At 34.0% G+C, this 23,962-nt stretch overlaps 1 protein-coding gene across 2 annotated transcripts in view; it reads right to left on the bottom strand.

The window, feature by feature from the left end:
* Positions 1-16,492, bottom strand: part of LOC145297532 (polycystin-2-like) — a 65,640-nt gene extending 49,148 nt beyond the window's left edge. For both annotated transcript variants that reach the window (XM_080143476.1, XM_080143477.1), the window contains exon 1: positions 15,455-16,492. In XM_080143476.1, the coding sequence (XP_079999602.1) occupies positions 15,455-15,668 (214 nt within the window). In that variant the 5' untranslated portion in view covers positions 15,669-16,492. The remainder of the gene's footprint in view (positions 1-15,454) is intronic.
* Positions 16,493-23,962: the final 7,470 nt, after the last annotated feature.

Raw genomic sequence — 23,962 nt, 5'->3', positions numbered from 1 at the left:
GACATCTTGCTGCTCAACTCCCTACATAGGACCACTGCAACTTATGTCCCTGATAGTAGCCCCCTACATCAAAGTGGCAATGTGCCTAGTTTGGGGTGAAAATGTAATTAAAAATATTTTTAAAAGCTGACCATGTTTTGGATTTTTAGAATAAAACACAGCCGTCTTCATCAGGGAAATAAAATTTCATAGCCTAAAAGGAAATAACTCAGAAGTTATTCCGTTTTTAAATGCAGCTGATGTCAGTTATACTAATAATTAAAAATAAATTAAATAAATCAACTTTATATAATATTTCTAAACAGAATACTTAAAACAATTCTATTACTAATTTCCATTAAAAATCAGAGCTAATTATCAAAACAGATTTTCTTTAATGTAATATGCAAATGAGATAATCTATTGAATGTTGATTCCTTTTGAATAAATAATATATACAATCATGCAGGAATAAAAGTACAGTAGAACCCTGGGATCGTTTTTTTCAGGTTACCATGTGGAATACGATGTTTTTCCAGCCCCTGGTTACTGTATGTGCCCTGCCTTACGGTGTTATTTATAATGTTATTTGATTATATACATGTGTACTTTGTTACTAATTTTTAATATGTATTCTATAAAATTTTGCTTAGGCCCTGCCATATGGCGATTTCACCTTACGATCCCAACCCCAGAACAGATTAATGCTGTATCCCGGGGTAAGAGTCCGTTTTCAGCATTAAAATCTATCTGTGAAGCAGTGTACCTTTTGTATACATTAATTACATTGTGAAACAAACAGATAGGAATACAACTTTATTATAATAGATAGAAAAGAACTTTGTGCATATGTGTGGCTCCGTTCACTATGGACTCCGAAATGGCTGGGCAGATTTTTATGAAATTTTACACAAATTTACTTTATATGCCTGGCAGTGTTCTTAGACAGATTTTGTTCCGAAAACTGCTAATTTAAAAAATCCGATTAAAGCAAGAACAGTCTGATTTTGACCAAAGTTAACACTTTTATGCAGTCTAACATCACAAGTGCATTTAAGAAGTTTTATCGCTGCACAAGTAGAAGTGCCTGGCATGATAAGACAGTTGTGCATTTGAAATGAATGTTTCTGTTTAGAGCACAAGTGAATGGTGATACTCGATATTTGCATCTTAAACTTTAATTAAAGCTATTATATAAAAATAATTTCATAAAATCAACAGTAGGTTCTCTACGGTGCAATATAGATTACAATATATTGTGAACTAAGTCACTGCAAGGAAGCATGCAAGCTTCCTTATGGTGTACTGCGGTGTGTTCCTGAATAGAATAGCAATCAATTCATTTGATTGACGAATAGAAGATTTCACCGACTGCGATGACAAAGTATTGGAAGTTTGAAACATTCATTGGTCCTTATTTAATTCCGGACAATGTCGGGTCTCCCTGCTAGTATATATATTTATATATACTTGGTAATCCAAAAAGTTACCTCTGTTTTTTAATTAGCCATTGAATGAAGTTGAAATATATACAAAATATGTGTCACAAATGTTTTCAGATTCAGACAGCCACAAGTAGAAACATCAGGCATTATAAAAACAAAAAAACATGCACATTATGCCCGGCCATCAGTTTTAAGCTTGACAGCTGTGAGAAGGATGGAAGTGATCTAGTTTGGGGCTGTTTGCTTTATGACTTCAAAGTGAGCTTATCAGCAGTTGCATCAAGTCACCACATCAAATGTTTGGGAATAGTGTTGTGGAAGAATGTACTACAAGACATTGGTTTCAAAAGTTCAAATCAGGAGATTTGTATCTCCATGATGAGCCTCATAGTGGATGATCATAGGTCTTTAATGACAAGGTTCCAAAGGCAACCACTGAAGAGAACAATAGTTTAATGTGTGATGAACTTCAATGTTTCCGATGAAACAGACTTTGCCTGCACTGCCTAGACGAAATGTATGAGCTGAGCCAGTAGGTTCGCAATCGCTGTTGGCGGTTCACAAGAAACGAGTGACAGCCTGCATATTACTGCTTTCTCACCACCCTGCTGCATCCTTATTCAATCGAGTGCTTACCAGTGATGAAAAATGCATTCTGTACCAAACTCCCAAGCCTTTCAGACATTTGTCGCTTTCTAAGGATGCTGTCCACAAGATTATGCTTTGTCTGGTGGACAGGTAAGCAAGCGGTTCATTATGAACTGCTACCAATGAGCCAAAGAGTCATTGGAGACCTATACTCGCAGCAATTGAAATGTATGTCACAGGTATTGTGCCAGAAGGAGTCAACACTGGTGAATTGCAAAGGTGTGCTTTTCATCAATGACAACACCAGGCCGTATGTTGCATGAGTGGTCAGGGGTACTATACAGCAACTTTCGGTGGAAGATTTTGTGCCATCCACCTTATTCACCTGACCTTGCTTCATCCGATTACTATCCCACTCCTCAGATATTTATCTTTGTGGGAAATCCTTCACCAATAAAGCAAGTCTTCACAGACGTCTTCCCCACCCCCCTCCTCCCCATCCGACCCCCAGTTCTACAGCAAGGGAATGGAACAGCTGGAGACACACTAGCAGAAGGTGCTGGATGCCAATTACTTTGACGACACATACTGTGAAGCATTTTCCCATTTTTTTTTTCTTTAAAAACGGACAGAACTTTTATTTTTGCTTCTGTAATATATGTTTCTATTTAATTTCAAGTAAACAAGTTACATAGTTACGACAATAACAATGCTACTGTTTTGGTCAAAATCATCAAGTTTTCTTTCATTTTTTTGTCTTCGTTAAAGGATTATATTCTGATGTAAACCAGAAGTTTAGATTACCCGATGAGGTCACTTGACCTAAACAGTAGCATTATTATTGTCATAACTATCTAACTTGTTTACTTGAAATTAAATAAAAGCATATTTTGCTCTTTCTATTAAGCACTATTAATAACCTCTTTAAATTCATTGGGTTTTATCTTTGGAGCCTTTTTTTCCCTGAAATATATACGTATATTAGTATTAAAATATACTTATGGCAAGTAAGCTTACTTGCCAAAAGTATATTTTACCACTATTACTAAGCTTTACTCATGTAGTAAGCACTGTTTAAATAATAACTTGTTTTCTAAATGTACATGTAAATAATAACTTGTTTTCTAAATGTACATTGATTTTTTTTTTTTTTTGTGTAAGGCATATTATCACTAAAAAGTCTTCTCCATTAAGGTTCGTTTTTAAGATCTTTGTTGTGTCTTTACTAGTTTTATGTTTTTGATCCATTAATGTTTCTTTGTATCGTTAATGGTATGATTGTTATTAATATGAATGAGCATCCTATGTTGAAGTTATTCTGTTTATGAAGTGGATGAATTCATCTTTCTCTCTGCAAGCTCTGGATGAAATAGCAGGGTTGACTAGACTCAATTCGTGGTAACTAATCTAGGAGAAAGAGAACTGATATAACACCTACAACCAAATAGGTCTCTGTTACATGCCACATGTATGGTCATCATTGGCCTGTTAGATATATTTGAAGATCATTTTTAAACTGTAATTCCATCTAGAAATTCATAAATTCCCATCTGTCAGTTAAAAGGTTTCAAAACCATTTTAGAATTGCTAACAGTCACCAAGTGAACTCAGAGCCGAACATTTTTTTTAATCGATTAATATTAGATTAAACTGACACAGTGTTTACTTCGTGGTCATACATGTTTCGAAAGTGATTTTGAAATCGTTAATATAATTTCTGACTTGAAAGATTATTTTCCACACAAATAACAATCCACTTCAATTCAAACATTGAGGTCTATCATCAACATTATACAGGGACCACCATACCATATTTTTATATGACAATATTTCTTTTCACTTAATTGACTTTATATATATTAGACTCTCCTATCGATTTCGATATATGAGGCTCCAAGAATTAATTTTTTAAATCAATTTATGCTTCAGCATCAGATGACATTTAATTCCTGCAAGAGATTTACAAACGAGTCCATACATATTACAAGTTTGTGGATTCAGTGATGCAATCGATGGTATGGATGCTGACCATTTAGCTCTTTTCCTTTTTTTTACGCAGATGATTTACACTGTCAGAATGAAAACAGCAAAGAACGTCAAAACAAAATGATTTCCACTCTTTGCAATCAAAGACCTCATTCTCAAGATTGCTCTTTAACTAATCTTTGTATAACAGTAATGGTTGCCCCCACATTCTTTTTCCCTCCGTCCAACTGACTGTACATCAGGATTTTTGGTATCCTGTCATCAGACATTCTCAGTAGACATCATATATAAAAATAAAGGCAGTTTTTCTATTTCTTTTATCTTCATACTTCTTTTTTGTTTTTTTGTTTTTCAGTTTTGGCAAATATTGATCTGTGTTCTTAAAAAAGAAAAATTTCCTTTCAAATGGATTTCATCAAATTTCATTTTTAATCCGATCAAATGAGTTGTTTTGGTTACTTATATTAGAGAGGGAGTCAGAGGTGCTCATAGTCCTTAGTCCTCTTCTTGCCTGCCACCTCCTCTTTTTTTGATAAGCAATTTCTCTCTATTGAAGCTTATTTAACATAATTCACACAATAACATTGCCATAACATGATTTATAATCTGTGAATTAATAGCACCAGCATAATGGTCAAATTGATAAAATGCGATTCAGAGTTCAATTCCATTTGAGGATGCAAAAGTTTTGTTTTTTTTACATTTGTTATTTTTAAAGATTGCAGTAGATTTTTTTTTTTACTTTGAAAGAGTGGGGAGAGGAAAGAAATGTCCAATTTGCTACTTTATTTAAAAAGGAAGGCTTTTTGCATAATTTATTCATCCTTCATGTAAAGTTTGTTTTTCTTTTTTGTAGGAAGAAATCCTAGGGACAACTAGTTTATATATATATATATATATATATATATATATATATATATATATATAAGGGGATCAAAAACGTATACAACAATTCTTTAGATGGAGATTTTTTGATATAATAAAAAGTTTGACATGCAAATGGAGCTTAGATACAAGAGGAAAAGATATTGATGATAGAAAAATATATATTGATACATATAAATTTATTGAACCATTTGAAACAAAAGGAATACAATACAGTGTGTAGGGGTTATGAAAACTTTTGATGAGAAGAATTGGGCTTCGAAATGCTTGGTATAAAGAACTTTTATGCCTCCTACACACTGTATTGTATTCCCTTGTTTCAAATTGATCAATAAGCCTATATGTTATCAGTATGTATTTTTCTCTGATCAATATCTTTTCCTTTTACGTGTGTGTGTATATCTATATATCTATAAAAGTGAACATGTGTGTGTGTGTGTGTGTGTGTGTGTGTGTGTGTGTGTGTGTGTGTGTGTGTGTGTGTGTACATTTCCATATGCAATAACTGTCAATTTTAAGTCTACAGACTCGAAATTTGATATACAGGGTACTGAGATTTGGGAAAATCGATGTGACCGGATTTCAGCAAAAATTTGGCGATTAAGAGGTCACAGTTCAGCGATTTGACCTTTGAGAACTCTACCAAACTCCTCCGACAATTTTTGGTCTAAACACTTTAAATTTTAGATATAAGTTGGACATGGATCTAACTTTATAACTTGATTTGAGCCCAAAACAATAAATTTTAAGGGGTCATAATAGGGGTCAAAGTTAAAAAAATTGACTGCTTTTTTTTTTTTTTTTTTCGCTCAACATACACCTCCCAATTACCCGGGCAACGCCTGGCTGAAATGCTAGTATATATATATATATAAGCGAAATTGTCAGTGTGTGTGTGTGTGTCTGTCTGTCTATGTACATTTCCCAACGCAATAACTCTGTCAATTTTAAGTCTACAGACTCGAAATTTGATATACAGGGTACTGAGATTTGGGAAAATCGATGTGATCGGTTTTCAGCCAGAAATTTGGGTCAGAGTTCAACGATTTGACCTTTGAGAAATCTACCAAACTCCTCTAACAATTTGGGGTCTAAACACTTGAAATTTTAGATATAGGTTCCTTGGACATGGATCTAACTTAATAACTTGATTTGAGCCCAAGACAATAAATTTTAAGGGGTCAAAGTTAAAAAAAATTAACCATTTTTTTTTTTTTTTTTTTTGGTCAGCATACACCTCCAAACCCCTGGGTAACACCGGGCACCCATGCTAGTATATCTATAAAAGTGAAGTGTCTGTGTGTGTGTCTGTGTACATTTCCATATGCAATAACTCTGTCAATTTAAAGTCTACAGACTCGAAATTTGATATAGAGGGTACTGAGAGTTGAAAAAATCTTTGTGATCGGTTTTCGGCCAGAAATTCGGATGTTAAGGAATCAAAGTTCAACGATTTGATCTTTGAGAACTCTACCAAACTCCTCCGACAATTTGGGGTTTAAACACTTCAAATTTTAGATATAGGTTCCTTGGACAGTGATCTAACTTAATAACTTGATTTGAACCTAAAACAATAAATGTTAAGGGGTCATAATAGGGGTCAAAGTTAAAAAAATTGAATGCTTTTTTTTTTTTCGCTCAACATACACCTCCAAACACCCGGGCAACGCCGAGCTGAAATGCTAGTATATATATATATATATATATATATATATATATATATAAATAAAAGTTTGTGTGTGTGTGTGTGTGTGTGTGTGTGTGTGTGTGTGTGTGTGTGTGTGTGTGTACATTTCCCTATGCAATAACTCTGTCAATTTTCAGTCTACAGACTCAATTTGATATATAGGGTATTGAGATTTGGGAAAATCTTTGTAATCTGTTTTCGGCCAGAAATTTGTCAGTTAAAGGGTCAAAGTTCAACGATTTGACCTTTGAGAACCTTACCAAACTCCACCGATTTTGGGTATAAACACTTGAAATTTTAGATATAGGCTCCTTGGACATCGATCTAACTTAATAACTTGATTTGAGCCCAAAACAATAAATGTTAAAGGATCATAATAGGGGTCAAAGTTAAAAAATATTTGACCTCTGCCATCTCTATCAAATTACTCAGACAATTTCTGGTCTAAACATTTGAAATTTTACATAAAGGGTATTCAGAGATAGGGCAAGCTTTTTAATAGGTTTGGGTAAAAAATTTGAGCTACCAATATATAAATGTATGTATGTATGTTTGCATATCTGCCTAAAACTTTTGACAGAGCATTTTCACAAGATCGGTACCGTTTTGAAGCTCAACCCCTCAGACGACAAATACAGAAAAATTGGCTAAAAACATTAATTTCTTCACCCTCAACTGGGCACTTTTCTACAGAGAGGAGTCGCTTTTTTCGCCGATATTTTCGATTGTCTAATCTTAATTTAAACCTACGTCACTTCCGGTTTGATAGTGGCCGTAACAGCAAAGACGTCAGTTTTCTTTCACATTCTTTTCATCCTTCCCGGTACGGGTTCGAGCCTGCCTTTCTACTACCACTTTTTTTTTTTTTGCTCAACACATACCTTCAAACACCCGGGCCCCATATATATATAAGAATAGCAGGGTTACCTGCCATTGTCTGGGGCAAAAGTGTAACCTATTAAAACTTTTTTCTATACCTATCTTTCTATCTCCAAACCCCTCTTTTATTTTCATTCATCCCATTCTAGCTGAACATACATACATACATACATACATACATACAATTCTCCTTTATATAATAAATTCCTCAAGTAATAGTATTCATCCAGAGCAACACCAATCAAGAATTTACCAACTTTGTGGGTATTGGTTTTGTAATTTTGGACTTTTAGCTAAATACACAGATTTGCCCTTTTATATAACAGATAAAAGATGGAGTCTAATACAAACTGATAAATTCAGCTAATTATTCTAATTATTTTTGTTTGATTATTATACAATATTGAATATGATTGCATTTGAATAGATGAGTCCATTTAAACAGTTATGAATAAAAAATTTTTAGCTTTTCATTTTCAAGATGAAACTTTAACATTTACACCGACACTGAGAATATGTTTTATATTTCCATTTTAAAGGAGCTCAGCTGGAAAACAAATTAATGTCTTTGCTAATTTTTTTAATAAAAAATTTAAAAAATGGCGATCACTAACAAGACTTGAATGTACAACATTTAACGAAGCCTAACCTATGTTATCCTGAATGTTACTGTCTACCGTCTGAGTTATAATGAACTCTGAAGGAAGGCAAAAGTTTTTCTTATGTCATTTAGTTATCAATTTATTAAGGAAACCGCCATGTTTTTTTTTTGTTTTTTTTTTGTCATATTTGCTTTCCTGGTGTATACAGAATTAATTGCAAATAGATAAAAAATGTTAAAGAAAACTTATATTTGTAAACCTAGCTTATTCTATTACGTTTCTGAATTTTTGAGATGAGAATTGATAATTTGTAGTACTTGGATTATTCAGACTACTGAAAAAAAAAAAAATGATATTTTTTTTTTTTACATGAGGGTCACCACTTATCAAGGCCCGAAGGCCACTCAGGGATAAGGGTTATTGCGTGTACAGTAATCAATGAGATAGTATTGTAGTAATCATTAGTATTGGGGGTTTTGATAAAGTGACTTACTTAAGGGGGCGTTTTGTCAGGATTTTGTTTATGTTGGACTTGAAGATGTCCAAGTTGTAGTCAGGTGGGAAGCAGGCAAGTGGCAGAGAGTTCCACTGGCGTGCAGTTCTAAGAAAGAAGCTTTGCTCATGGAATCTACCTTTGGATTTAGGCATAGATAGAGTAGGGAAAATTATTGACAGTAGTTTCAGCCAGACGAGTGTTTCCTCGTGAAAGATTGGCGAGGGGGGACGAGGGATTGGAGCTCAGACGAGCACCTGCCATGGAAATAACGATAAAACAAAGACAGGCTCGCAAGTCTCTTCTGTGGGAGAGAGGTTGCAGGGAAGAGAAAAGGGCATCCCCCACTAGACCACGAAGTCTATTTTGTACTCTGTCAAGGCAGGATATGCTGTTTTTAGCAGCTTCTGTCCAGATTTGGCAGCAGTACTCCATCCTTGGACGTACTTGGCTTTTATACAGATAGAGAATTGCATCAGCAATGAGATATCTTCTCGAGCGGTAGAAGGATCCCACCATTTTCCTGGCGTCCCTGGCAACAAATTTGATATACGTGTTCCATTTCAGATCAGGAGTAAAGGTCAAACCCAGAAGCTTGTCAAAACATGGAGCCTCCCCAAGACGAGAGCCACCCATTTCAATTGATGCCAGATGGGGATCAGAGCATTGATGATGTAAAGATAGAAGCTTGGTTTTGGATGCATTAAAAGTGACCAGTCACCTCTTCCCCCATTGTACCACGTGCTCAAGATCAGAGGAGAGAGAATTAGAGAGAACTTTGTCATTTATGGCCTTTGATGTGTTGCCATAGATGGTCATGTCATCAGCATAGATGTCAACGAATGATGTAAGGATGTGATTTGGAAGATCATTAATATAGATAAGAGATTTGGGCCCAGGATGGACCCCTGAGAGACTCCAGCATTAATACTACGAGCTTCTGATTTCTGCCCATCAACCACTACTCTTATGAACCTATCAGAGAGAAACGATTTAATAATTGAGAAGACATTTCCAGTTATACCGTAGCTGGAGATCTTGTGAAGTAAACCTTTATGCCATACTCTATCAAAGGCCTTTGATATGTCAAGAGCAATTGCCCTAGAAAGGAGCCTCCGTTGAGAGATTCGCTAATCCTATGAGATATAACTGTAAGCACATCTGCTGTAGATCTAGCAGAACGGAAACCATATTGCGTGTCACTAAGAAGGTTATTTTTGCTGAGATGGTTGATTACTTCTCTATTTAACACAGATTCCAGCAACTTACTCATGATGCACAGGAGACTTATTGGCCTGTACTGTGAGGGAGATGACTGATCACCTGAATTCTTAAATACGGGGCATGTTGATGAGATTTTCCAGGGTGACAGGAAGCAATTCTCCTTAAGACAACGTTTAAACAGTTTTGTAAGGATGGGCACAAGTTCTGGTTGAAGTCTTTTGAGTACTATAATTGGAATACTGTCAGGGCCGGTTGCTTTACTGGAATCAAGGGTTTTGATTAGCTTGGCAACATCACGTACAGATATTTGTATATCACATAGTGTGTTTTCTGATACAGGAGGAAATATTGGAGGTTGGCAGCCTTGGTCGCAAAGGTTAGAATTAGCTGCAAAGTTCTTGGCAAAGAGTTTGGCTTTGTATGATGCTGACGAGATTACCTCAGGTCCATTGATGAGAGTTGGGATAGAGATGCTTCTATATTGTCCAATTTCTACTGTACACTTTTTAACCCTTATCCTCAAGTGGGTTCAAGGCCTTGATGTGGAGATGCCCATATAAAAAAAAAATCAACAAATTTTACAACACTTACAAAGTTCATTAATTAATGAGTTTTTTGGTATTTATGCAGAATACAGACTGTGCTGAAATAACGTTATTTCTTAGAAAGTCATTCTTAACTAAATATTTCTGCACAAATAATTTTGTATTTAAATTATTTCTTTGAATTTAAATTGGTTTAATTTTTTAAATTATTTATTGTTTGATTTTAATTTGTTTAATTGTTTATTCACTAAATTCATAATTCAGTTTTTGCAATATTTGCTTCAGACATACGTAATTTTACATACATACATATTTTTTAAAATTTTTATTGAGTAAAGTTCAGTTTCAATATAAATCGAATCATGTTCCTTCATTTTTTTATGAAATTTTTAAAGCAAATAACAAATCAATGAAACAAAAAATGTTTATTTACAGAATGTCATTTTGGAAAAACCAACACAACTTTTCCCTTTTCAATTAATTCTCATGTTTCCTTTCTTTTCCAAATTAATATTGAATAAGTTCGGTTTCAGTATTACTAATGTTTCTTATTTTCTTTTTTTTTTTTTTTTTTCAATACGAGTTTTAAAGTTTTCGAAAAGCTCTCATTTATTATGGACATTCTGACTGTTTGACAGATCTTGCTTGCTTGGACCTTAGGCACGTCATATTGCATAATATAACCCCCCCCCCCCGATTAAAACTGGTAAGTCACGTACAGTTGAGAAACACATACACAGAAGTTATCTCATGAGTGAATTAATAGATACGGATATCATCATCAGATTAGCAAATGTCACAAGTGTTTTTTACAATAGGCAACATGAGGATACAACGAATACATGTTACCAGATGCAAAATAGAATTACTCTTCTACCTGCCCGTTCAAGTTTTTTTTAGTTTGAACTTATTTTAAAGTGTTTATTTACTTTGAAACAAAAGTAGTGCAAGTCTGATGAATTACCTCAACTTAATAATCACTCAAAAATCGAAAATTGAACCAAGTACTGGAAGAAACCTATCCAATACATGTCACGAATCGTGCAAAAATGTAATGTTCTCCCAGTATTTTGTTTGATTCCGATTTTTGAGCTATTATCGGAGATTCGAATGGCAATAACATTTTCTTTCGTTCTAACTCCACAGACTTGGCATAACGTTTGTTTCAAAGTAAATAAATGCTTTAAAATAAATTAAAACACATAAAAAAATATTCGAGTAGGTAGAAGTGAAACTTATCTTGCCTTTGGTAACATTTTTTTCAACCTTTTTTTTCTATTTTGTTGGTTATTGTAAAAAAAAAAGCCAACGTAGTGAGTTTTTTTTTTTAAATGTAGTTTTATCTTTATTATGCAAGATTCAACTTGATCATTTCCCTATTTGAAGCTCTTTATTTAAATGAATAGACCTTGTAAGAATCCAGTATAAGACCCTTTTTACCGTTATTTCGAAGAACGCCAAGTGGAAACATTAAAATAACAAACCATGCTGTCGTTCAAACCAACCCAGAATTAATGGGAAATACTAGGTCAAATAAAAGTCTGTTACCTAGAAAGAAAAAAAAATGTCCCTGCCACTATCATCATCTCACCACTGCCATCACTAAATTGGTTACCATTCAAAGATCATTTCTATAAATAAAGCGCATGACGATTAATTTGTTTTAGAAATAGAAATAAGACTATAACGAACAAGAACTACAAATGAAAAGTCATAAACAACGAAGAAAGAAATTAGATTTATAGCGAAATAATCCAGTCTAATAATAATCTAGTCTTAGACTTAAAAAAAAAAGTCTGCGGCTGACATTAAAAACTTTGGTACTATTGTAGTTTAACACCCTCAGTTGACCCCCCCCCTTTTTTTTTTGTCAATCGAATAATTTCTGAAAAGAACTTAGCGAGAAAAAAACAAACAAACAATACTGCAAAACAATTGTATAATTTAATCGAGAGATCAGTTTCGGATATAAATTTAACGTAAAATGATCCCCTATTTCCCGGTCATTCTAATTTTTAGGGCAGTTGACTAAATTGTTTTATCATTAACTCCAATTTATCATTAACTAAAGTCCAAGTGACAAGGTGGTCGTAAGATCGTACGACATCACCTAAAAAAGTAGATATATCTAAAAAAAAAAAAAAAAATTTTAATTAATAAATAAATAAAACGCAAAGGATTTATTTCCAAAAGCAAAATGTTACTTCCTAGGAGACTATTTCACGTTATTTATACGCAAAACTGATCTTCCGTTCTAAATGCTAAAATATTTTTTTTACTTCTTTCCATCATTTTTAGTGTTTAAATGTAATCGCTTAAAAATATAGAATCTTAGTTTTCATTTTTGTTTTAATATAAAGGAAAGGGAATTTAGCATAGCGTAATCCCCTGACCCTAACATAAGTTGCGCCTGGCATTAAATACTTTCTGTGCCTCATTTTTATTTATTTTTATATTTACAAATTACGATAAAAAAGTTATTAATATATTTCTTTCGCGAGATGAGGATGATATCTATCATTATTGGCACGATAATAATTCTAGCTTAGTTCCAACTTTTTTTCGGTCTATCTTAAAAAAAAAAAAAAAAGATTCATTTTTAAGACAAGGTGTTTCTATTTTTTGTGGATGATTTTTTTGTTGTTGATGTTTGCTTCTTTCTTAAGTGGAGGTATTTGTTTTAAAGACAGACGATTGTATCATTATTTTATCTTCCTCCCCTCCAACACACAGAATCTAACTAAAACTAAAACAAAGTCTGTTCAAAAATAGGTTCCATTATTTATACGGCGACCTTAGCATCGTGATCTCATGCAGAGAGAAGTTTGGTTAAAAAACATGAAAGTTGGACAAGAGAAATCAGTTTACTTTTATGAAGGAAAATTTAGTTTTGCTTTTATTTTAAAATTAGCTTTTCTTATTGTTTTTTTTTTTTTTGTTCTTTTTTTTTAATTTTTACTTTCAACTTTGAAACTAAAAACCTGAAGTTCGGTAGTTAAAGAATAATTAATTATTTTATTTTGTTTTACAGAAATCTGTGATAAATTAAGCGGTTCTAACTCCCTTTAACTTTTTCTCAAGAACTTTTGAATTCGATTTGTTTTTACTTATATATATATATATATATAACTCGAAATGTTGAACTACATATAAATTACCAAATCCTTCATTCTATCTGGACAACTTTCAACTCGCAACAAACACAGAATAATGGAAGTTTCTTAAAATGTCAAAAACAACAAAAAGAACGCCCGTCATTTTTCAATAGAATGTAAAAGTCGGATATGAATTTTAATTCACGTTTAACAAAGTTTTTGACAAAAAGTACCTACATTTTGGAAAAAGGATTCGTTAAATGTCCAACAACAATTTATAAATGTGAAAATAAAATAATTTTGCATATGAAGAAAGTGGCTGTGTGCAACGTTTTCAACACCCCAAATGTTCTTTTTTTTTTCTTTTACAAAAGATGTCATTTTAGACGATTTGTAGTTGTTTTAAAATTACAATACTTACAAAGTAAACTTAGTCATAATAATTTAAGGTATTTATGCAAAATACGATCCCCTATTTCCGGGTCATTCTAATTTTTAGAGCAGTTGATTAAATTGTTTTATCATTAACCCTAAGTCCAAGTGACAAGGTGGTACTCGTAAGATCGTACGTAATCGCCTAAAAAGTAGATACATCTAAAAAAAAAAAAGAAATAAATAAAACGCAAAGGATTATCTGTACTTTTACCTAACAATTAAGTAAATAAAAGATACCGTAAAAATTAAATTTAACTTGATTATCTAAAAAAGAAAACAGCACGGTCCGTATTTTGTATAACTAAATTAATATCAGCTTTTGTTGTTGTTTGTTTTAAGAGAAGTTCATATTTTGTTTTGGTTAAAAAAAAATCAATAACGAAAGAGAGAAAAAAATAACTCTAAATATCCTAACCCTAGTCATAAACGTGTCAGATCCAAATTTAAAAGTTGGTGTTTTTATATATACATATATATATATATACATGGATTCATGTCAAATTAAATCTTTATGGATATTGTCACTTTATTTCGTTATATTAAAATTACAACTCGAAGAATCGTTTTTGGTAAGAGAATCTTAGATGTGGAAAACGTACACAAACTGGAATTGTATTGGCGATAAAAAAAAAAGATGTTTGTTTACTGTTCATTGCGACAAAAAAAAATGGTACATTTCATTTTTATTTATTTTTCTTCTAATCTTATTAGAAAAATAAATTAAAAATTGTATTTAAGATGATTTATTTTAAAATTACATATCACCGGAAACTTAATTATTTTATTATTTTAGAAGTTTCAAACTTTGATCTTTTTATCTGCTATCTATTTTTGCAATTAAAAAAATAAGAAAAACAATTTTTAAACTCTTTACTTGTAATTATTATTACAGTGTAATAAATAAATAAAAATATTAGGTGCTTACTGCTTGTTAATGTTAAGATATAGTCGATAGATCGATTTTTTTTAAATATGTTGTTTTAAGCAAAAACAATATTACGTACTTAATTGTCATGCCGAAAATAGTAATATATCCAAAAATTACGAAAAATCATCGAGTAGAAATTTATTTCTAGTTAAAAGTAATTTTGATTTTATTGGGTAAAATCGCATTTTTTCTTAGACGTTAATAAGGAGGCAAATTTATATTCACACTCTGCTAGTGACAACACGAAAAAAATAGAGAATTTGATTCTTCAAATTTTCTGCTTTATTGTTAAGTTTTACAAGTAAATAATTTTTTAATACTTTCTTTGTTGTTTACAATTTAAACTATTTATATTTTTTTTATATTTTGACAAACTTTAATATTATTAAACCAATTTTTAACAAAATACCATTATTTGGTATCAGGAATATTTTTACCCCCCCCCCCCCGTCATCTTAGATATTTTCTTTTTATTATTGAACTATTTTTGTATTTATTCATCTTTTTTATTTAAATTTTATCTTTATAAGTCATTAAAAAAAAAAAAAAACATCACATTATTTTGGCCTCACATATCAGGAATACTTTTTTTTTTTAAATGGAAAGAAAAACTTTAGACACCCCCGAAAATACGAAAAACAGAAGAAGCATAATGGCAGTATTGAGTTTGTAGCGATACTTACAACGTATGCCTTTCATAACTTTTCCACAACATGACAGGTCCTGTGCTGGTTTTTGGTTAACTTTGTTGTTCCCATAAAGGTCGGGTTCCATACCGTAAGGCTGGGACATGACGCTGGAGTGTCCGCCGGCTCTGATGTCACTTCTGTCCACCAAGTCGAGGTCACCGCTGTCCCAGGCCTTGCGGGAGTGCGCACTCGACGGGCGGGTCGACATCTCTTACAAAAACGGGGATGAAAAAAATACTACAACCCTTTTTCGAATTGTCGAGATGAAAGAAGATCTAGTCCCGTCCGTTCTTCCTGGGTAGCAAGATCGAGAGAATGGTGGTCGGTATAAGAAAAAGAGCGCAAGTCACTCTGAGAGGAAGGGTTGGGGAGAGAGGAAGAAAAAGGACAGAAAAAAGTTTTCTATCTTTTCTCCCCAAGAACAGTGCGTGGAATTAAATGCCCTTCTTTTTTTTTTCGGTTGTTTTTTTTTTTTTTTTTTTTTTCGCGAGAGAATTGTGATGCTTTCTGTTTCACAACCGGAAACTTTGTGAACGACAACTGTAACTTGCTGGCCGGGTATATATGAATTACAACTGGTTGCTAGAGGGAGCGAGAGCGTTTATGGGACGGACCGTAGATGGGGCAGAAATATTCGATAAAGAGGAAGGTATGATCGATCCGAGAGAAGATGAAAACGAAAAAAAAAAAGAAAAAGAAAGAAAGGTGAGATAACAAAACTAAATAAATAAAAATGAAAAGATGTTGTTGACATTGGATGATGATGCTGGGTGAATTATGATTGTTATGACAAAAGAAAAAGTTTCGTTTCATTAGTCTGTAGTTGTTGTTGTTGTTGTTGCTCCACTGTTGCTGCTTAACAACCATGATGATGATGATGATGATGATGATGATGAAGACGGTGGAGAATTAGAGGGAAAAGCTGAAGGAAAAGAAAGAGAAATAAAAGAAGTAGAGGAAATATTGAAGTAGAGAAAGAAGGAGAGGAGACTGAGCAGTACAAGAAGATGGAAAAGAGAACAGAAGAAAAAGAGGAAAGATAATAAGATAGGGAATAAATAAGAGAAGAAGATAGAGAAGTAGAGGAAAAACAGGAGAATGTGAAGTAGATAGAAAAAGGAAAGGAAAGAGATAAGTTGAAACGGAAATATGACTATAATAATAAGAAGAAAATAAAGTAAAGGAAGAAAATAGAATAGATGAAGAACTAGGAGGAGAATGAGAAGTAGAAGATGGAGAAGTAAAAGAAAAAGATGACGAAGGAGAAAAAAAAATAAGGAGAAGAAGAAGAAGAAGAAGAAGAAGAAAAAGAAGAAAATGTGCTGATTAAAAACAAAGAAGAAAGATAACAAGAGGGTAAATCACTTTAATTAAGAATAAAAATATTAAAGATAAAAATAACAGAAAGAAGAGGTGGAAACTAATTACTTGAACCTTGAGAATAAGTAATAAGTTATCGAAGAAGAAGAAGAAGAAGAAGAAGAAGAAGAAGAAGAAGAAAAAGGAGGAGGAGAAGAAGAAAGCGATGTGCACTTGTAAAATAAAATGTATCGATAAATCGTTTGGAATATTAAAGAAAGGAATCAGATTATATCGACTTGTTTAAAATGTAAATAAAGTCACTTTTTGAGATAAGAGAGGTCAGAAGGCGGAGAGAAATCACTGAAGAAAAACAAAGAATATATTAAAAAAAAATTCTAATGACAATGAATTCTTGTTGCAAATGTTAATATTAGATTCGCACACACACACACACACACACACACACACACACACACACACAGGCGCGTGCACGCGCACGAGAAAACGGAGCTGCTAAACCTGACATAGTGATATGGGACAAGAAGGAGAAAGAAGCAACCCTAGTTGAAGCCAGTGTCCCTAATGATAGGGGCTTAAACAGAGTTAGGAGGGAGAAGATGAAGAAATACCCAGGGCTTGTGTATGACATGAAAATGAACTGGTATCTTAGGAAGATCTTCATCGTTCCAGTAATTATAGGAGCAACAGAACTCATGAAAAAGAATTAAAAAAACAAACTACCTAGCGAATATACCCGATGGCCCAAGTGCAAGAAAGATATAAGCAATTGCACTTAGTTACGATTAGGATCTTAGAAAGACCTCTCGGTCGGAGTTTCTGAAATAGCGAGTGAATGTCTGGCATCCAGTAGGATGCCTCACCTCCAACAAAAAACAAAATGATAAGAGAATTGGAAAAAAAAACCCACACACATATACACATATATATATATATATATATATATATATATATATATATATACACACATATATATATATATATATATACATACACACAGCAACGAAACAATTTTTTATTTATTATTTTATTAGGGTTGTAACCTATAAATCTTCTTATTAAAAGAATTGTGTGAGCTCATCTTGTGCATATGCTTCTGTTTCTCACCTTTGCATGCCTCATGCATTATTATTTTATTATATCTCTACTGTTATGTAGAAGGAAATATGTGTGTGTACGTGTATGTGCATATAAATGTACTTCATGTATCTGGCAGTGTTCTTAGATAGGTTTTGTATCGAAATGTCTTTATTAGGTATCGATAATCGAAAAAAAAATCTGGTGAAAGAAAGAACAGACGATTTTGACCGAAGTTAACAACTTATAAAGCCTAACATCACAAATGCATTTGAGAAGTCTTATTACCACACAAGCCGAAAGGCCCGGCATATAAAATAAACAGTAGGTTCTTTGATATGACAAGCGTACGTCTGAAATGAATGTTTCTGTTTAAAGCACAACTGAACCATGATACTTGACTTTTTCATTTTAAACTTACATTCAAACCGTTATTACAGCACAAGCACAAAGGCCAGGTATATAAAATCAACAATAGGTTCTTTGATATGAAAGGGGGGGTATTCGAAATGAATGTTTCTGTTTAGAGCACAATTAAACCTTGATACTTGACTTTCCATTTTAATCTTTAATTCAAACCATTATATATAAAAAAAAGGATTTTATAAATTAAACAGTAGGTTCTCTACAGTGCAATGTAGACTTCAGTGTATTGTGAACTAAATCACTGCAGGGAGACACATGAAGCTTCCTCCCAGTGCACCGCAATGGGTCCCCAACTAAAGCAGGCAATCAATTGATTTGATTTAAAAATGAGCGGTTTCACCAATTTTCATGACAATAAAAATATGGGAGTGTGAAACATTTGTTGATCATCATTCAATCCCGGGTAACGTCGGGTCTCCCTGTTAGTTTACTATAAATCCAGTATTTATTGAAATCAAAAAGTCAGTAGTGCAAAGCACTATACCGAATTTACTTTTTAAATACTATATAAAAAATAATTATGAAATTAAATCAACCAGAATGCATTTCAGTTTCTTCGGAAGCAAATCAGCCATTTTAATTTTTTGTTATTAATTGGAAATAAAGAAGAAGAATGAATTATTTCATGACCTCTCGAAAGTTGGAAGGCATGTAGAAAAATTTGAACTGTCAAATAGAAAGTCATTTAAAGCGGCTTTAAAATTTTTAGCAAATACTGATATATTAAAAGATTGAAAGTTTTGGGAAGCTCTACTTCAGTAGAAAAAATAAAACAAAACAAAAAAACAGTTAACTGCAATTGTATTGTTAAACTTGATCTTTCTTTGATCAGACACCCATCTTCCTGTAACATTTAGCCACTAGAAGGCGACTGAGGATCAAATTTTTTTTTTTTGTGGAAATCACTCTAGACAAGGCATGAAGCCACTTGATGTAAGGAGCTAATAAGAATAAAAGATGATTATCACAAAGACAGGAGATGCCTATTGACCCTAGTTTTGAAAAGACCAAGATTGTAATTAGGAGGAAAACAGTCAGCAGAAAGAAAATTTCACAAGAGTGTAGTTCTTGGAAAGAAGTTACTGGAATTGGAAGCTGTATTATGAGGTATCAAAACAGGGAATTGATGTAGAGCACTAGACCAATGAGTCAAACGAGCTTGAACAAAGGAAGCAGTGAATAGATCAGACAATTCTGAAGAACACATGTCATAATAGTATTTGTAGAAAAGACTGAGATTATCAACATCACGTCTGTGAGAGAGAGGTTGCAGAGAAGAAGAAAGGATGGGCCTAATCAAATTACAGATACGTTTCTGCACTTAAATTGTACAAAGGAAAAGAAAGACATGATCGCTTCTTCATGTCACTAAATATTAGTTTTGGGATACTAATTTTGAAATCAGCAGTGATTCAAATCTGTACTTAGTGTAAATATACTGGATGTGTATCCTCGTCTCAACCAAAGCATTTGGAATTCCTCCTTGGTATATTCCCAACAGAAGTTGACCTTTGTGGTAGATGGCAAAACATAGAACTGGAGAATAATTACATGTTTTTTTTTATGGAAAAAAGGGGGCAGGTGAAACACTCTTGGTGGGTAATCACCTAGAGATGATGCCTCAATAAAAGGTCATCATACTGGGTAGGCATCAAGAATGGCAACCGGCCTATAAAAATCTTGGTTCAAATAAGGAAATGACTGCTACAGAAATTTGGTCGTATTTAAGACTATACAGGTTGCGTGTTGGAAACGTGCATGGAAGGTCTGGTAAGATTGTTGAGCTTCTTGATAGAAGATGTATTGATCTTTATTGTGCCTAAGAAACTTCTGGAAAGACAAAACTGCTGGAATGATTGTAGGGAAAAATATCAGATATCAACTGTATTGGATTGGAAATAAAAAAAAAAAAGAAATGAAAGATGGTATTTTTATTGGATAGATAAAATGATAAAAGTTAATTTCTTTGTTTCATTTTACCTCAGTCGAAGTTCTAAAAAATTAAAGGGGTCTCTTTTTAGAGCTCACACTTTATCTCTATATGAGATGCATAGATATGGGAATATTCCAGTAGAGTTTTTTTTTTCTCTCAAACGTTGAGTTAGTAAAGAAGTTAAGAATATTAATTTTCCTCTCACTTATTAAGCAGTTAACTACATTATAGTATATCTTTCTTTAGGTATTTTGATCTTATTGGATTGCAGGACAAGAATTCATCTACTCTGGTGGAGTATCCAGCTTAGTGTTGTTACTATAGGCAATATCATTTAGAGAAGCTGTGCCATTCCTCGCATAAGGGAGGGTGGCCATACTGAGGGGATATCATTTGGGCTATGAATACTATGTTGTGTTGAATATTTAGTCAGGGTTTACTTTTAGAGGGAAGTATCTTCATTACCAGGTTGCCCTGACAAACCTCTGTATAGAGAGATCTTAGAAATTCGAGGACAGTGTCTAGTAGACATTCGTTTTCTCCAGTAGGCATATATATATATATATATATATATATATATATATTTTTTTTTTTAAATATAATGGGCGGAAGTCTCTTGAGAGCTCTTTCAACTATCATCTCATCAGGAGAAAATCGATAGTGTAAAAATAATAATACTATGTCGAAAGTAAAGAGTTCTGATGGGGAACTATTGAATGTGCCAAAAATTATGGGGACATTAAAATAAAGTTTATTAACGTTTAAAAAAAAACAATTCTGCAACCTGTGCGCAAGTTATATACCACGCACTGTATCCCTGATTCTTTTAAGTTTGTTGATCATGTACGTGGGTTGGATTCTAATGCAGAGACATCTTTTATGTGCTCATTTGATGTCTCTAGTCTCTTTACCAACATACCATTGGATGAGACTATACGTATATGTACCGACGTGTTTTACGATGGTCGCCAGACTGCTCTACGTTTTTCTAAAGAGATTCTTATTGAACTCATTTCAATGTGCACAAAATCTGTGGAATTTAGTTTTTGTGATATTATGTACTGTCAGGTCGACGGGGTTTCAATGGGGAGTCCGTTGGCCCCAACTTTAGCGGATATTTTCGTCGGGTACAATGAATCCGTTCTGTTTAACTCTATAACAAAACCCACTGCATATTTCAGATATGTTGACGACACTTTTGCTGTTTTTCCATCGCAAAGTGAAGCGTCGATATTTTTTGATAGGTTGAATTCTTTGCATGGAGCTCTAAAGTTCACTAGGGAAAGTGAGAAGGACAATTCACTTCCCTTCTTGGATGTTCTTGTCGAACGTTTAAGGGGGGGGGTGTTCTCACTACAATTAATAGGAAGCTGACATTTACTGGCCTATATGTGAACTGGTTGTCTTTTGTACCAAAATCACGTACGGTCGGCTTAATTAATACTTTGGTACATAGAACCCTGATGATTTGTTCAACTAACAGATTGGACGCCGAACTCGATAAGATCAGGGAAATATTCATCAATAATGGTTATATTGTTGACATTATTGATGACTGTATTTTCAAAAAGGTTGCAGATTTTAAATCCCCTGAAAAGTTTAGACCTTTGAAATGCCCGGTTTATTTAAAATTACCGTGGATTAGGGAAAAGAGTAACAGACTTTCCAAACAGATTCGCAGAAGTATTTATGACTGCTTTTATTCCGTGTCCTTGCGTTTGGTATATACTACGAGACCTGCATTTCCTTCTTTTCGCAAGGATAGTTTGTCTTACATCCAAAATAGCAATATTGTATATCGATTCAAATGCCAGTGCGATGCTGGTTATGTTGGGCGAACATCTTTGCATCTTTTGACTCGTATAAACCAGCATGTTCCATCGAAGATCAGACAGGGAAGAATGGGGTCTGGTAGTCTCCTTCCTTCTGCAGCCTTGGACTCTACTATTGGCCAGCATTTGATTGACAACCCGTGCTGTGCCGATAGTTATAAAATAGCTCCAACTTCCAACGTAGACCCCTACTACCATGTCTCCTTCTCCAACATCAGGGGTCTACGTTCTAACCTTCCAGAGGTTGAAACCCAATTACAGGAGACTAAACCAGACCTTTTATTTTTAAGTGAAACTGGCATTGGACAGGCTATTTCCCTAGATGAGTTTGCAATTACAGGATACTCTAACTTAACTTCTAAATCTGAACCCCAAGATCGCCATGGGCATGGAATATGTGCCTATATTAAAGATAGCTTTCCATGTGGGAGGGACATCTCCAGGGAAGATCCTAACTTACCCTATATGTGCTTCCGGGTTGCTTTAGCTCACACTACTGCATTTATATTTACTCTCTATCGCCCCCACAACAGCGGAGTTACTATCTTTCAAAGCATATCTGAGAAAATTGACCAAGTCCTTTCTACTTATCCTTCAGCTAACATTCACGTATGTGGAGACTTCAATGTTCACAACGTCGAATGGTTGACCCACTCAAACAAGACCGATGATGAGGGGAGGTTCTGTCATGATTTCTCCATTGCCTATGACCTCACTCAGATTGTTCAGGAACCTACCCGTGTGCCCGATAATGACGGCCAGTATGCGAGCCTACTAGACCTTTTTCTCACAACTTGCCCTGAACTATGTTCAGTTTCTGTTCTGTCGCCTCTTGGATCTTCCGACCACTCTGTTGTATCAATTAAGATAAAAATGAAATGTAATAAGTCCCCAGACGTACCACTTCATCGTACAGTATATCGATACACTAAGGCTGACTGGGATAGCTTCCGTACATTTATATCTGATCTACCTCTGCATTCCATGTTTAAAAAGGATGTGTCCTCTATAGTATTAGACCTAACTGAATGGTTAATTGTAGGTATTGACCATTTCATACCCTCTAAAAAGTTTCAGCAAAAACCTAACAGCCAGCCATGGTTCTCTCCAGAATGTGCTGCTGCCATTGCGCACAGAAATCACTTTTTCCACTGCTTCAAACGTAATAGATGTATGGAAACTAAAGCCGTTTTCAGGACTGCCAGCAACCATTGTAAGAAAGTAATAAGGAACGCAAGAGAGTTGTATGCTCAATCTGTTAAGTCCAAAGTAGCTGAGCAGCGGCTTGGTTCCCACCAGTTTTGGCAAATAGCAAACAGAATCCTGAACAGAAGCATGTGCTCCATCCCAACTATTATCAATGGACCTGAGGTAATCTCGTCAGCATCAGACAAAGCCAAACTCTTTGTCAAGAACTTTGCAGCTAATTCTACCCTTTGCGACCAAGACCGCCAACCCCCAATATTTCCTCCTGTATCAGAAAACACGCTATGTGATATACGTATATCTGTACGTGATGTTGCCAAGCTAATCAAAAACCTTGATTCCAGTAAAGCAACTGGCCCTGATGGTATTCCAATTATAGTACTCAAAAAACTTCAACCTGAACTAGCGCCCATACTTACAAAACTGTTTAAACGTTGTCTTAAGGAGAATAGTTTCCCATCTCCCTGGAAAATCTCATCAGTATGCCCTGTATTTAAGAATTCAGGTGATCGCTCATCCCCCTCTCAGTACAGGCCAATAAGTCTCCTGTGCGTCATGAGTAAGTTGCTAGAATCTGTGTTAAATACAGAAGTAATCAAACATCTCAACAAAAATAACCTTCTTAGTGACACTCAATATGGTTTTCGTTCTGCTAGATCTACAGCAGATGTCCTTACAGTTATATCGCATAGGATTAGCAAATCTCTC

Source organism: Euprymna scolopes, chromosome 18 (genome assembly GCF_053919585.1).
Source record: "Euprymna scolopes isolate OS-2025 chromosome 18, ASM5391958v1, whole genome shotgun sequence".
NCBI lineage: Eukaryota > Metazoa > Mollusca > Cephalopoda > Sepiida > Sepiolidae > Euprymna > Euprymna scolopes.
Note: the sequence above shows the minus strand (reverse complement) of the source record. Positions and strands in the feature narration are given on the sequence as shown.